This window comes from Populus trichocarpa, chromosome 17 (genome assembly GCF_000002775.5).
Source record: "Populus trichocarpa isolate Nisqually-1 chromosome 17, P.trichocarpa_v4.1, whole genome shotgun sequence".
Taxonomy (NCBI): domain Eukaryota; kingdom Viridiplantae; phylum Streptophyta; class Magnoliopsida; order Malpighiales; family Salicaceae; genus Populus; species Populus trichocarpa.
This window is the reverse complement of record NC_037301.2, coordinates 1,069,378-1,081,469: the sequence shown is the minus strand read 5'-3', so window position 1 is coordinate 1,081,469 and position 12,092 is coordinate 1,069,378. Positions and strand designations below refer to the sequence as shown.

The 12,092-nt window shown below is 34.9% G+C and overlaps 1 protein-coding gene and 1 long non-coding RNA gene across 6 annotated transcripts in view; one reads left to right on the top strand and one right to left on the bottom strand.

The window, feature by feature from the left end:
* Positions 1–12,092, bottom strand: part of LOC18106403 (putative disease resistance protein At3g14460) — a 61,261-nt gene that overhangs the window by 9,593 nt on the left and 39,576 nt on the right. For 2 of the 4 annotated variants that reach the window (XM_024588949.2, XM_024588948.2), the window contains one exon: positions 8,728–11,653. In XM_024588949.2, coding sequence (XP_024444717.2) covers positions 8,728–11,653 — 2,926 coding nt within the window. The remainder of the gene's footprint in view (positions 1–8,727; positions 11,654–12,092) is intronic. The other 2 variants (XM_052448589.1, XM_052448588.1) reach the window with 2 other exon arrangements.
* The window catches only part of LOC127904508 (uncharacterized), a 79,348-nt gene that overhangs the window by 51,375 nt on the left and 15,881 nt on the right, over positions 1–12,092 (top strand). The window contains exon 2 of one of the 2 annotated variants that reach the window (XR_008057772.1): positions 10,700–11,073. This is a non-coding gene — a long non-coding RNA (uncharacterized LOC127904508). Of the gene's footprint in view, positions 1–10,699; positions 12,057–12,092 lie in introns of those variants that run through there. The other variant, XR_008057771.1, reaches the window with a different exon arrangement.

The following is a 12,092-nucleotide window of genomic DNA, read 5'->3' as shown; positions in this document are numbered from 1 at the left end:
CTTATTTTATTATTTATCTCTCATGCACATGTTTATTTTTTTTATTATATAATTAAATAAATAATAAATCATAATATTTTGACATTTTTCTTCTCTGAAATATTTATTTCTTGTACATCAGCTTATCAGAATCTTTAATGAAAAAACTTTCCTTCAATTAAAAATATTTAATTTTAAATCTATGCTACCTAAGAATACATGTCAAATGATAAATGGGTGAAAATATGTTATTGACGACTACATCCCTTTTAGCATTGAAAATAACATTTTAATTCATCCCGCAGCATATCACGCGGGCACAACACTAATTTTAATTATTAAAAGCTAGTTTTTTATATTTTTAAAATAAATTATTTTTTTATTTTTTTACTTTAAACTAATTTTTTTATGTTTTCAGTTTTTTTTGAAATATTAATATTAAAAATAAATTTTAAAAAATAAAAAAATATTATTTTAAAATATTTTAAAAAAAAAAATTAAAAAATAATCATTATACACTACTTTCAACCGATACAAAAGAGAACCTCCTTCCCTACTATTCTCAAACTGCTACCCCTGCTTGCTATTTGTTTTTTAAAATGAGTGGCCCAAAGCAATAGATATTCATATTTCATATTAGTGTGAGGATCAATCAGTTAATATATATTATTTTAGAATAATTAACTGCTAAAAAATTTCTAGGTTAAGTTAAGGGGTTTGTGACGGTTGGATATTGTGGTTGAAATTGTATTTGGGTATATTTTAAAATTATATTTAACTTGAAAAGTATTAAATTAATATTTTTTTTTAGTATTTTTTTATTGTTTTAATGTGTTGATATTAAAAATAAAATAAAAATTTTAAAAATAAATTTTGATATATTTTTAAATAAAAAATACTTTTTTAAAAAAATAAACTCATTTCATTTTAATTTTTTAATTGAGGTTTGGTTTTGGAAAATATTGGTTACGATTTGTAATTCAAAAGCAATGGAGGATTTTATAGTTTTGCACTTTCAAGTGAAAATTTGTAACGCCAAGAATCTTTAATTTCAGCATCCATTGAGTTCTTCAAGAATTTAGCACATGAACGCAAATATAAATAAATATATACATGGTTAAATTTTCTGTAATTAAAAAAAGCCAAATGTTTTCACCTGGGGCCATACTGAAATGACCGGCGAGATTGCCCGTCACCGTCACGGGCAAGAAGGATCCGACATGTACAATTGGCAGGACTCCCCGCCACCGTCATGGGTAGAACTGCATGTCACCGTCACGGGCTAAAAATGTTAATTTATAGGTGTTTTTCCTGCAAAAATACAGTTGTTTTTTCAAAATATATTTAAATAATATATTTTTTAATTTTTAGAATTTATTTTTAAAATCAGCATATTCAACAATATAAAAATATAAAAAGTTCTTTTAAAAAAATTAAAAAATTTTAATTTCTTTTAAAAACACTTTTAAAACAAAAAATTAAAATACAAAATGTATTTATAGAAAAATTTTATACAGAATCTTTTGCTTCTTATGGAAATAGATTAGCTAAGTAAATGAAAAAGTGACGTGGCATGTTCGTCAAGGAAAACTTTTGACATCATGCATGGTTGAGTACGTAGATCTTTCACTATTAATGTGATATTACCATTATGAGATTTATAAAGTGATTTTCAAAGTATATTTTGTATGTAAAAGCTTCGAATTAATTAACTTTATCACTATTAATGTTGGCATATAAATGCTAACGTTTGATTTAATGTGACGTGATTAAGATATACTTCATGTATACAAACTAATAAATATATAGGATAAAGATAATTATATAACTAAATTAATTAACTTTATCAAGCACATAAATAGAACTGACAGTAATGTCACACCCGGACATCGCGACGACTGATTAAAAATTAATCACAAATGGAATAAGAACAGATATCTGACATCTTGTTCTTTTAGGGGGAAAGGTCTTGTTTAAGGAGTCACCACCTAGTATTATGGTCACTAGGAACCCTAACTGGTCAATAGAGATTTTATGATCCGGGATTGGTTACGCGAAAGGGAAGATGCTATCACCCCTTAAGCGTCCTGCCTGAGGCAGGCTGCATTGCTGATTTTGTCTAAAATTGCTAAAGGTTTGTTTGTGTTCTGTTCTTATGGTCATCCTATAATATCCCCAACTCTGACATCATTGAATATTTACCTATGAATATTTCCAACTCTGGCGTTGGTAAATATTGTGCAATCCACAAAATACGGTATAATTTCTGACTCTGACGCCAGTGAACTATGAATATTTCCAACTCTGGAGTTGGTAAATATTGTGCAATCCACAAAATACGGTATAATCCCTGACTCTGGCGCCAGTGAACTATGAATATTTCCAACTCTGGCGTTGATAAATATTGTGCAATCCACAAAATACGGTATAATTCCTGACTCTGACGCCAGTGAATAAACCCACAAAAATCTGAATAAAAAAAACTATTTTTTTATTATGTTTTTTTATTTATTTATTTTGGGTGGGTCTGACCCAGCCTGCATGGCTGTGTAGACCCAACCTCCCCGGTCTGGTCACTGGCCTAAGCCAGTGACCCGGTTGAGGCAAGTGAATTATAGTTCAGTTGCTACAGTAGCAAGTGAACTATAATTCACAGCTACTAACGTGAATTGTAATACAGGAGGGGAAGCGACTCACTGACACTAGCGATGGCTAGAGCCACGGCCGGAAGAGAAAAGAGGAAGCTGACCCCGGTGGAGCAGGATCTTCTCCCGATCGAGGAACTAGTGGACGCTGGCAGGAAGAGCACGGTGGGGAGAGAGGAGTGGCTGTTGGAGCTTGTAGTCTGCTGATGTTCACTGCTGGTGCAAAGGCTGGCGAGAAGAGTGCTTCTAAGCGTTACTTCAATGGAGGCTAGACAGTCCATGGCTGCCATGCTGGAGCCTCACGGTTCTTGTGCATGAAGAAACTGCACCGCTGGAGGAAGGAAAAAAAACTACACCACACGACTTTTGCTGCTGCAGCTGAGTTCTGAGGAAAACTCTTCTCTGTTTTTGCAGCTGCCTGTGGCTGGAACCATTGGGTCTTCGGGTGCTGCTTCTCCGTTGCTCATGGTAGTCGGCTAGGGAAGAAAGAGAAATATTGCGGATGGGGGAAGAAGACCGTGTGTGGTCAGTTTGAGGGATCGATCGGTCGCAGAAAAAGGAAGTGAAAGGGCTGTCTGTGTATGGTTTCCTTCGGTTTCCCTGTGGCTGAGGATTGATGGGTGGAGGCTTGTGTTCTCGGTGAGGAGGCTGAGATGAAGGATGGTGGTTAACGGGGAGAGTGAGAGCGGGGAAGAGAGGCTGAAGGTCGGTGACTGGGAGGGAGAAAGACTTTTTATTTTTATTTTTATGAGGAGTTGCAGCTCCTTGGCGTTGAGATTGGCGGAAAGAAAATCAATGAATAGGAGCGTTTAATAGCTGGTTTGGGACCAGGGAAGAAGAGAGGAAAAAGCTGGGGGGAGGGTGCGGCGGCTAGTTAAGGATTCGGCCGCGCTCTTTTTTTTTTTATAAATGTTTTTTTTATTTTTTTTTATAGGGTTTCTACAATGGCCTTTTCCTGGGTTTTTTCCCTGTTTCTTTAGGGTCTCTCCCTAATCATCCTCTCTTCTTTTTTTCATACCCTGAAATCTGTATTTATAGTGTCAGAGTCCTTTCGCGTGTGAGAAATCAAGTTTCAATCAAACTCATTCTCTTCTTTGAAGTTTGAATTTGATTAAGAATCAAATTTGAAATCGGATAACGATCATTATCTTAAAAACAAGGATTATCTCGAAGATAAAGATTATCTTGAAGATAGGGATTATCTTGAAGATAAAGATAGAATGACAAAAACACATTGTAATCCTTAATTTTCACGGAAGTTTGACAAATCACACTTTTCATCGAAATAAATCTCTGATCTTTTAAATTTTCATTTTAAACCCTGTAAAAATTAAATTAAAAACCAAAGGGCCAAAATTGAGTTATGAAAATTAAAATATTAAGGATTCAACTCTTGTCCTTGAAGATAAATCTTCTGTAAATAGTTTTTTGAAATTATAACAACGTCATCTTGAGAAATCGCATGATGGATCGAGGTTTATGAACCGTTCAAATACTAGACTTAAATTCTCTGTATATATATATATATAAGTGGTAGGGATGGACTCGAAAGAACACTATTTACGTATTTGTATGATTATAAATGATAGAGGGTAACTCAAATCATTAAGAGATTGAGCTTCAACTTATATTTTAGTTTAATTTATTTAATTTTTTAGTTGAAATTTATTAATCATACATTATTTTTTGGATTTGATTTAATTATTGTTTTTACTATTTTATTTAGTGGGCTATAAGTTTAATTATATGTTATAATCAGGGTTTTAGTCTTTATCAGTTTTTTTTCTCTTTCTTTGATTTTTTTTTCTCTTCTTTAACTTTAAATCTCTTTTACAATGGCCTTTTCCTGGGTTTTTTCCCTGTTTCTTTAGGGTCTCTCCCTAATCATCCTCTCTTCTTTTTTTCATACCCTGAAATCTGTATTTATAGTGTCAGAGTCCTTTCGCGTGTGAGAAACCAAGTTTCAATCAAACTCATTCTCTTCTTTGAAGTTTGAATTTGATTAAGAATCAAATTTGAAATCGGATAACTATCATTATCTTAAAAACAAGGATTATCTCGAAGATAAAGATTATCTTGAAGATAGGGATTATCTTGAAGATAAAGATAGAATGACAAAAACACATTGTAATCCTTAATTTTCACGGAAGTTTGACAAATCACACTTTTCATCGAAATAAATCTCTGATCTTTTAAATTTTCATTTTAAACCCTGTAAAAATTAAATTAAAAACCAAAGGGCCAAAATTAAGTTATGACAAGTAAAATATTAAGGATTCAACTCTTGTCCTTGAAGATAAATCTTCTGTAAATAGTTTTTTGAAATTATAACAACGTCATCTTGAGAAATCGCATGATGGATCGAGGTTTATGAACCGTTCAAATACTAGACTTAAATTCTCTGTATATATATATATATATAAGTGGTAGGGACGGACTCGAAAGAACACTATTTACGTATTTGTATGATTATAAATGATGGAGGGTAGCTCAAATCATTAAGAGATGGAGCTTCAACTTATATTTTAGTTTAATTTATTTAATTTTTTAGTTGAAATTTATTAATCATACATTATTTTTTGGATTTGATTTAATTATTGTTTTTACTATTTTATTTAGTGGGCTATAAGTTTAATTATATGTTATAATCAGGGTTTTAGTCTTTATCAGTTTTTTTTCTCTTTCTTTGACTTTTTTTTTCTCTTCTTTAACTTTAAATCTCTTTTGTCTCATATCAAATTTGGTATTAGAACATTGTTTTTGGGTGGGATTAGAGTTGTTTTCTTCACTTGTAGTCATGATTTAGAAGAGGGAGAGGAGGCATAGAACATGTGTGAACCAAAAAGGTATGCACATTGGAGAAGAAGAAGCTTATGAGAGAGGATGGAGGTGGTGATGCTGCAGCTCGTCTTTTTTTTCTTAAACAAACCGATGGAGAACACATGAGGTGAAAGTGTGTTGTTTCTTCTGTCAGTGAGGGTTTTTTGATCGATTTTTGTCCTTCCGTTGCTCTCTTTATGATTTCTACATTGATTTGAATATTTTTTGCTTATGCATTTGCCATTGAAACCAATCTTTTTGTTTTCACTATGTTTTTATGTTTTGTTCACAAGAGGACCTTTAATGATGAATAAAGGATGTTTTTGGTAAGATTGATTTGGTTGTGGCATGGTATTGCAAATGCATGTGCAGTTTTTTCTGCCTTTTAGGCAGGTTTGGACGTGATGATGCAGGTGTCTAGTTTTTTTATTTTCTAGTTTTGTTTGGAACCAATGTTTGATACGTGCGGTTAACACTTATATTACATATAGTTTTTATATTTTTATTGTGTTTTTCTACAGTTTTTTTAATTTTTATTTTATAAAAATAGTATTCATTGCTATTTATCTCTAATCATTTTATTTTATTTTATTTTTATATAAAACTTAGCACTATTTCTTTTGATATTTTTAAATCCTTCAACTAATTAGATATTGTTTCGATTTTATTCCTCTTTATTTGATTTTTAATTTTTAGTATCGAATTTGATCTCTATTTTTTTTTACTTATATTTATTATGTTTTGAATTTTTTTTATTGGTTTTTTTTAAAGATTTCATCACTTAGCTTTTTTTTTTGACATGGCTTTTAAAGGTTTGCACGGGTTGATTTTGGTTTCTTAATGATAGAAATTTATTTTTTTCAATTTTATTCTTCAATATTTAATTTTTATGAAATTGGTTTTCATGTTTTGTTTTTTCTTTCCTTTCTATAAGATTATTTAAATTATATACTCGTGGTTACATAGTTGACTCAGATATTTTATGTTGCTTTTTTTACTAAGTTTCTTGCCTCAACTTTTTTATACAGAGAATTTTGTTATGTTGTTTTTTATATGGTTAGTCCCAACATCATGATCATGAGTTTTAAAGGTTAATGATCTTTTTTTTTTAATTTCACCCTTCAACGTTTATTTTTTATATAGTTGTTCTTTGTGCTTTTCTCTGTCACTTTACTTTCAATAAGGTTATCCCGATCTGTTTCCATGGTCACGGGGTTAGCGAGTTAACCCTGGTTGATTCATATTGTTTTCATGTTTTTTTTTTATTGAAAGTTTCATGCCTCGATATTTTTTTATTGAGAAATTTGTTTTGTTGTTTTTTTGGGTTTGACTCATACATGAGTAGTCTTGGTCTCATGATCACAATTACAAGTTTCAAATATTAACATGATTTGACTCTAGTATTTTTTTTTTAATTTCATCCTTCAACATTTAATTTTTCTGAGAGTTGGTCTTTGTATTTATTTTCTTTCACTTTCATCTCTATGGGTTTATTCCAATCATATGCCAATGGTCGCAATGTTAGCGGATTAACGAGGGTTGACTCATATTTTTTTTGTTTTTCTTAATTATTTTTTTAAAAAATTCATCATTCAACATTGAGTTGTTTTATAATTAAGCTTCATGATTTGATTTTATTTGCTTTCATTTGTGATTTTTTTTACCTTTTATTTGCATAGATAATTGTTTGATTAAATAAAAAAATATTCTAAAAAACAAAGTTATTAAACATAGCTGAATGCATGAACCTGATGTGAAATCAAGTATTCTTGTGTTATTTTAATTTCATCCTTCAACATGTAATTTTTTTTGGAATTGGTATTTGTGCTTCTTTTTTTTTTACTTTTTTTTCTATAAAATTATCTCAATCATGTCACAAGGTTATTATATTTATATAGTTTGACCCATGTATTTTTTAAAAAAAAAAATCTAGGAAATATAATTGTTAAACACAACTAAATGCATGATTCATATTATAAGATTAAATATCTCAATTTTAATTATTTTTTTATGAAATATTGATCTAATTACTAATGTATGTAAAGATATTTCTATTTATTATTGAAAAATATTTTATATTAAAAATGTATTGTAAAACCTATTTATTAAATTTAATTATATAACTAATCGCTCGGCCGCGGAGCGCGGGTAAGATACATGGTCTAACTAATGCAACAACTCGGTTCTACAAAAGGACAACCACTAATATCAGGAACTAGGGGTAAGGACAGCTCTTCTGTTGGCAAGTACTCAAGCTTAGGACAATCCCGGATAATCAATTTGCGAAGAGAGGTGAGGTGCTGAAGCCTCATTACAGATTTCAGATTTATCAGACCTGATATTTTAAGAGATACAAGGGAGGAGGGCAGCTCCTCTCCTGGCACGAACTCGAGCTTAGGAGAATTACAGATATGTAATTTACGAAGAGAGCTGAGGTGCCGAAACCCCTTATAATCCAGATCTTCCAAATCCTGGATTTCAAGGTCTTTAAGGGAGGAGGGAAGTGTGCCTTCTTGAAGGTACTCAAGCTTAAGGCTCCTTCTTATATTCATTTTGCGAAGAGAGGTGAGGTGCCGAAGTTCCTTATAGTCCCGGTCTTGCTGATCCCATAACTGAAGGAATTCAAGGGAGGAAGGCAGCCCCTGCAACGATTCAAGTTTAGGACAACTCCCGATCTTCATTTTGTGAAGAGAGGTGAGGTGCTGAAGCCCAATGTAGTCCAAAGATTCCAGTTTACAGAGATGAAGGCATTCAAGGGAGGAGGGCAGCCCCTGTTCTGATATGTGCTCAAGTTTAGGGTAACTCTCGATACTCAAATTTCTAAGAGAGGTGAGGTGATGAAGCCCCTGGTATTCAAGGGAGGAGGGCAGCACCTGTTCTGATACGAACTCAAGTTTAGGGCAACTCTTGATCTTCAATGTGTCAAGAGAGGTGAGGTGATGAAGCCCCACGTAGTCCAGAGATTCTAGATTTCTGAGATAAAGGTATTCAAGGGAGGAGGGAAGCGCCTGCTCTGATATGGACTCAAGCTTAGGGCAACCCTCGATACCCAATCCCTGAAGAGAGGTGAGGTGATGAAGCCCCTTATAGTCCAGAGACTTCAGGTTTCCCAGACGTTTGATTTTAAGGGTTGTGAGAGTAGAGGGCAACGTCTCCTCGTCAAAAGACTCCACATCGTTCCCACTAAATTCGAAGTATGAAAGAGAAGAGAGTGCTTGCAAACCACATACCTTGAGTTTGATACAATCTTCAATGCAAAGTGTGTTTAAATTGGAGGGTAAACCTCCTTCAGGAAACGAATCAACTTCTGGAAGTGAGATCAATTGCAAATCCTGTAGGGAAGGTAGGAGGGAACGCATGTTTTCCGGCAACGACTTCAAATATAAGCAACCCTCTAACACAAGGCTTGTCAAATCCGGGGCAGCTAGTCCTCCTTTGGGGAAAGACACCAAATTAGGACAGTGACTGATTGTCAGACGACAGAGAGCAGGGACAGGTCTCTCGCCTATACATAGGGATTCCAGATTGAGACAATGTTCAATGGTAAGTGTGGTGACCTGGGGTAAAAGGTCTAGCTGGCAGCACTTAAATGAACTACATTCCTCGATTTTGATATCAGTGAAAAGACGGGGATCCAAATGACTCATTTGCTCCATTCCCGTTAGCTGGGGATCTCGTCTAAAATGAAGGCACTTGGGTGGTTGATCTGGTAAGTAGTAGCAATAATAGGACGACGTACGACCAGTTATACGACTTTCATCTCCCTCAGATACATTGATTTCTCTGAGCAGGGGAGCCTCTGGAATTGAAACCACAAGCTGCGGACACGCTCGAATCTCAAGTATCAATAAAGAAGGAAGGTGATTAGGCAAGCCATTTGTTAACTCTGGACAACCTGCTATCAAGAGATTTTCAAGATGAGGGAAAGCACCAGCTACATCTGTATTCCATTCCTGCCATTTCTTCATCCCCTCAAACTTTAATGTTATGAGGGATTTAAATGGCTTCTCCATTGGAGGGTCACTTCCATAGAACTCAGAACCAACTGCCACGACTTCATCAAATCCTTCAATTTCGAGCTCTTCTAGAGATGGCAGCTGCCCCAATGGTGGTAAGAGGATGCAGTTCGTACATCCAGAAAGAAGCAACGTTACCATATTTGAGAAAGAAGAGTTTCCAAGCCAGCCTGGAAACGTTGTACCCCCGTAACCAATAATGGCAAGCTCTTTCACATCTTCAGAAGGCTCCAATTTCTCAAGTACATCTCTCTCGTGTGGTGTGTCATCCGTACTGCCATCCCACGTCAACCCCAACTCCTCAATCTTCTTCTTACCCTTCAAATTGGCATCCAAAGCATCTTGAGCATTTGCAACATCTCTGAGATTCCGAATAGAAAGTTTTTTCCTTATGTGTGAGAGCTTCCCCAACTCTTTCATGCTAGACCCGCTATCTTTTCCCACGATGTAAGATTCCAAAATTCGAAGCTTCGTGAGTTTCCCCATTTTTGGTGGCATCTCTTTCAAATTTGTCCCTTCAATATCAAGATGTTGTAAGTCGACCAAGTTGGAAAGGTTGGATGGCAACTCCATGAGAAGTCGGCACTCCTTTAACAATAAGCTTTGCAAATAGTACAAGGTGCACACACTTTCGGGCAACCGTTTAAATACTGTCTGAGAAAGGTCCAAGTGCCGCAAATGTTTTAAGTTGCCAATGGAATTGAGCAACTGAGAAGAAATATCTTTTGGATGACATAAAGATAGCATTCGCAAGCGCTTAAGATTTGGCAAAATGTCATTCAGTGCCTCAATATCAACTTCCACAAAAAACTTCAGTGGAAACAAGGCGCGCAAATGTTGGACTCCATGAATGCTACGAAAAATCCGAAGTCCTCCGCCATATGCTGCCGCTGAAGTGATTGATAAATAACGAGTCCTTTCTGGAAGCGAGCATGAATGTTCACTCTCCAACCCAGAGCCCGATTCATTAATACCAAGCTTGAAGCAAAATTCTCCTGACACGTATTCAGCTAAATCACTTATGAGGTCATGCATGCTGAAAAAAGAATCACCAGTGGATTGCTGGAAAAGTGACCTGGAGACAAGATCATTAAAGTATTTTTCACCTATATCTTCCATCTCCTCAACGCCTCTGGGCTGGACTAGAAAACCATGTGCCATCCATTCAGTGATTAATCTATCCTTCTTGAATACATAATCCTTGGGAAATATTGCACAATAAGCAAAACAACGTTTCAGGTGTGAAGGGAGATAATAATAGCTCAATGTTAGAGCTGGAGGGATGTTTTCATTCGACGAACCCCACATACTGCTATTGGATATCTTCTCCCATTGCTTGACATCTCCTACGGAGTGCAAAAGACCCCCAAGAGTTTTCGCTGCCAGCGGTAAACCTTTGCACTTTCTCACTATTACTCTGCCAAATTCTTCCAAGTGTGAGACTGCTCCAGAATTTACACCACTAAATGCATCCCTTGCAAACAACTTCCAGCAATCTTCATCGCTTATTACATTCAAGCGGTGAGAGGGGATGACAGTCTGCGTGACTTTTGCTACATCTTCTTCCCGTGTTGTCACGACAATCTTACTTCCGTGCTCCACATACCGCAAAGGTAGCAGTAATTTATCCCATTCATTGTACTCGATGTTCCACGCGTCATCTAGAACAAGTAGAAGTTTTTTCCCTTTCACTGCCTCCATTAGAGATTCATTTGGTTCTTTGGATTCATCTGGTTCTTTGGTGGGGCAAGTCCTTGCTTTGATCTTCTTAATAATATCCTCAATAATCCTGGTGACGTCAAATTGTTGAGAAGCCCAGACCCAGGCCTTGAGTTGGAAGAACTGATCTACCTTTTCGTCGTTGTAGATAAGCTGAGCAAGAGTGGTTTTACCAATCCCGCCCATGCCCACAATAGGAACCACAACTAAATTTGGGCCATCTGTCTTGTGTTGTGTCAGCAAGTGCTCCATTATGGCTTCCTTATCAGCGTCCCTTCCATATACATCAGGTTCATTAACCAGTGGAGTTGTTTTCTCTGACAATGGTCTCCATCCACCAGTACCTTCTATGTGGCGCAGATCACCCTTGTGTTTAAGTAAACGTTCAAGCTTCTCATAGATCTTTTGTAACTCTGCTCCAATCTCTTTCATCCTTCTATTAGCTGGATTTAGAAATGGAACCAGATTCCTTGCCTGCAATGGTGGACTAAATATATGAGATAGAATTCAGGATAACATTATAATTTTTTAATATCAAAACATAAACATTAAGATTTTTACATCTAGAGAATTAATAAGTTTTCTTTCTACAGATCTTTTTCAAGAATTTACAATTGTTGATGCTAACTTAATGCACGCAGTAAAATTCAAGTTTTAAAAAGATAGTGATTAAATGTCTAGAAAACTAATTAATAAATGAGAATTTGCAAGCATAATTACGCCATAGACACCAAAAGCCAATGATATTAGTTGCATGCATAACAATGAATACTCTTTAATTAAAACTCACAGAAAGACAACAACCATCCCTAAAATTATTTTTTCCTCGTTTACAGACTTGAGAGCATACATGAAAGTTAAAAAAAAAAAAAAAACATTTTATGAGGAAGCAAGGTCTATAGGTGCAAGAACT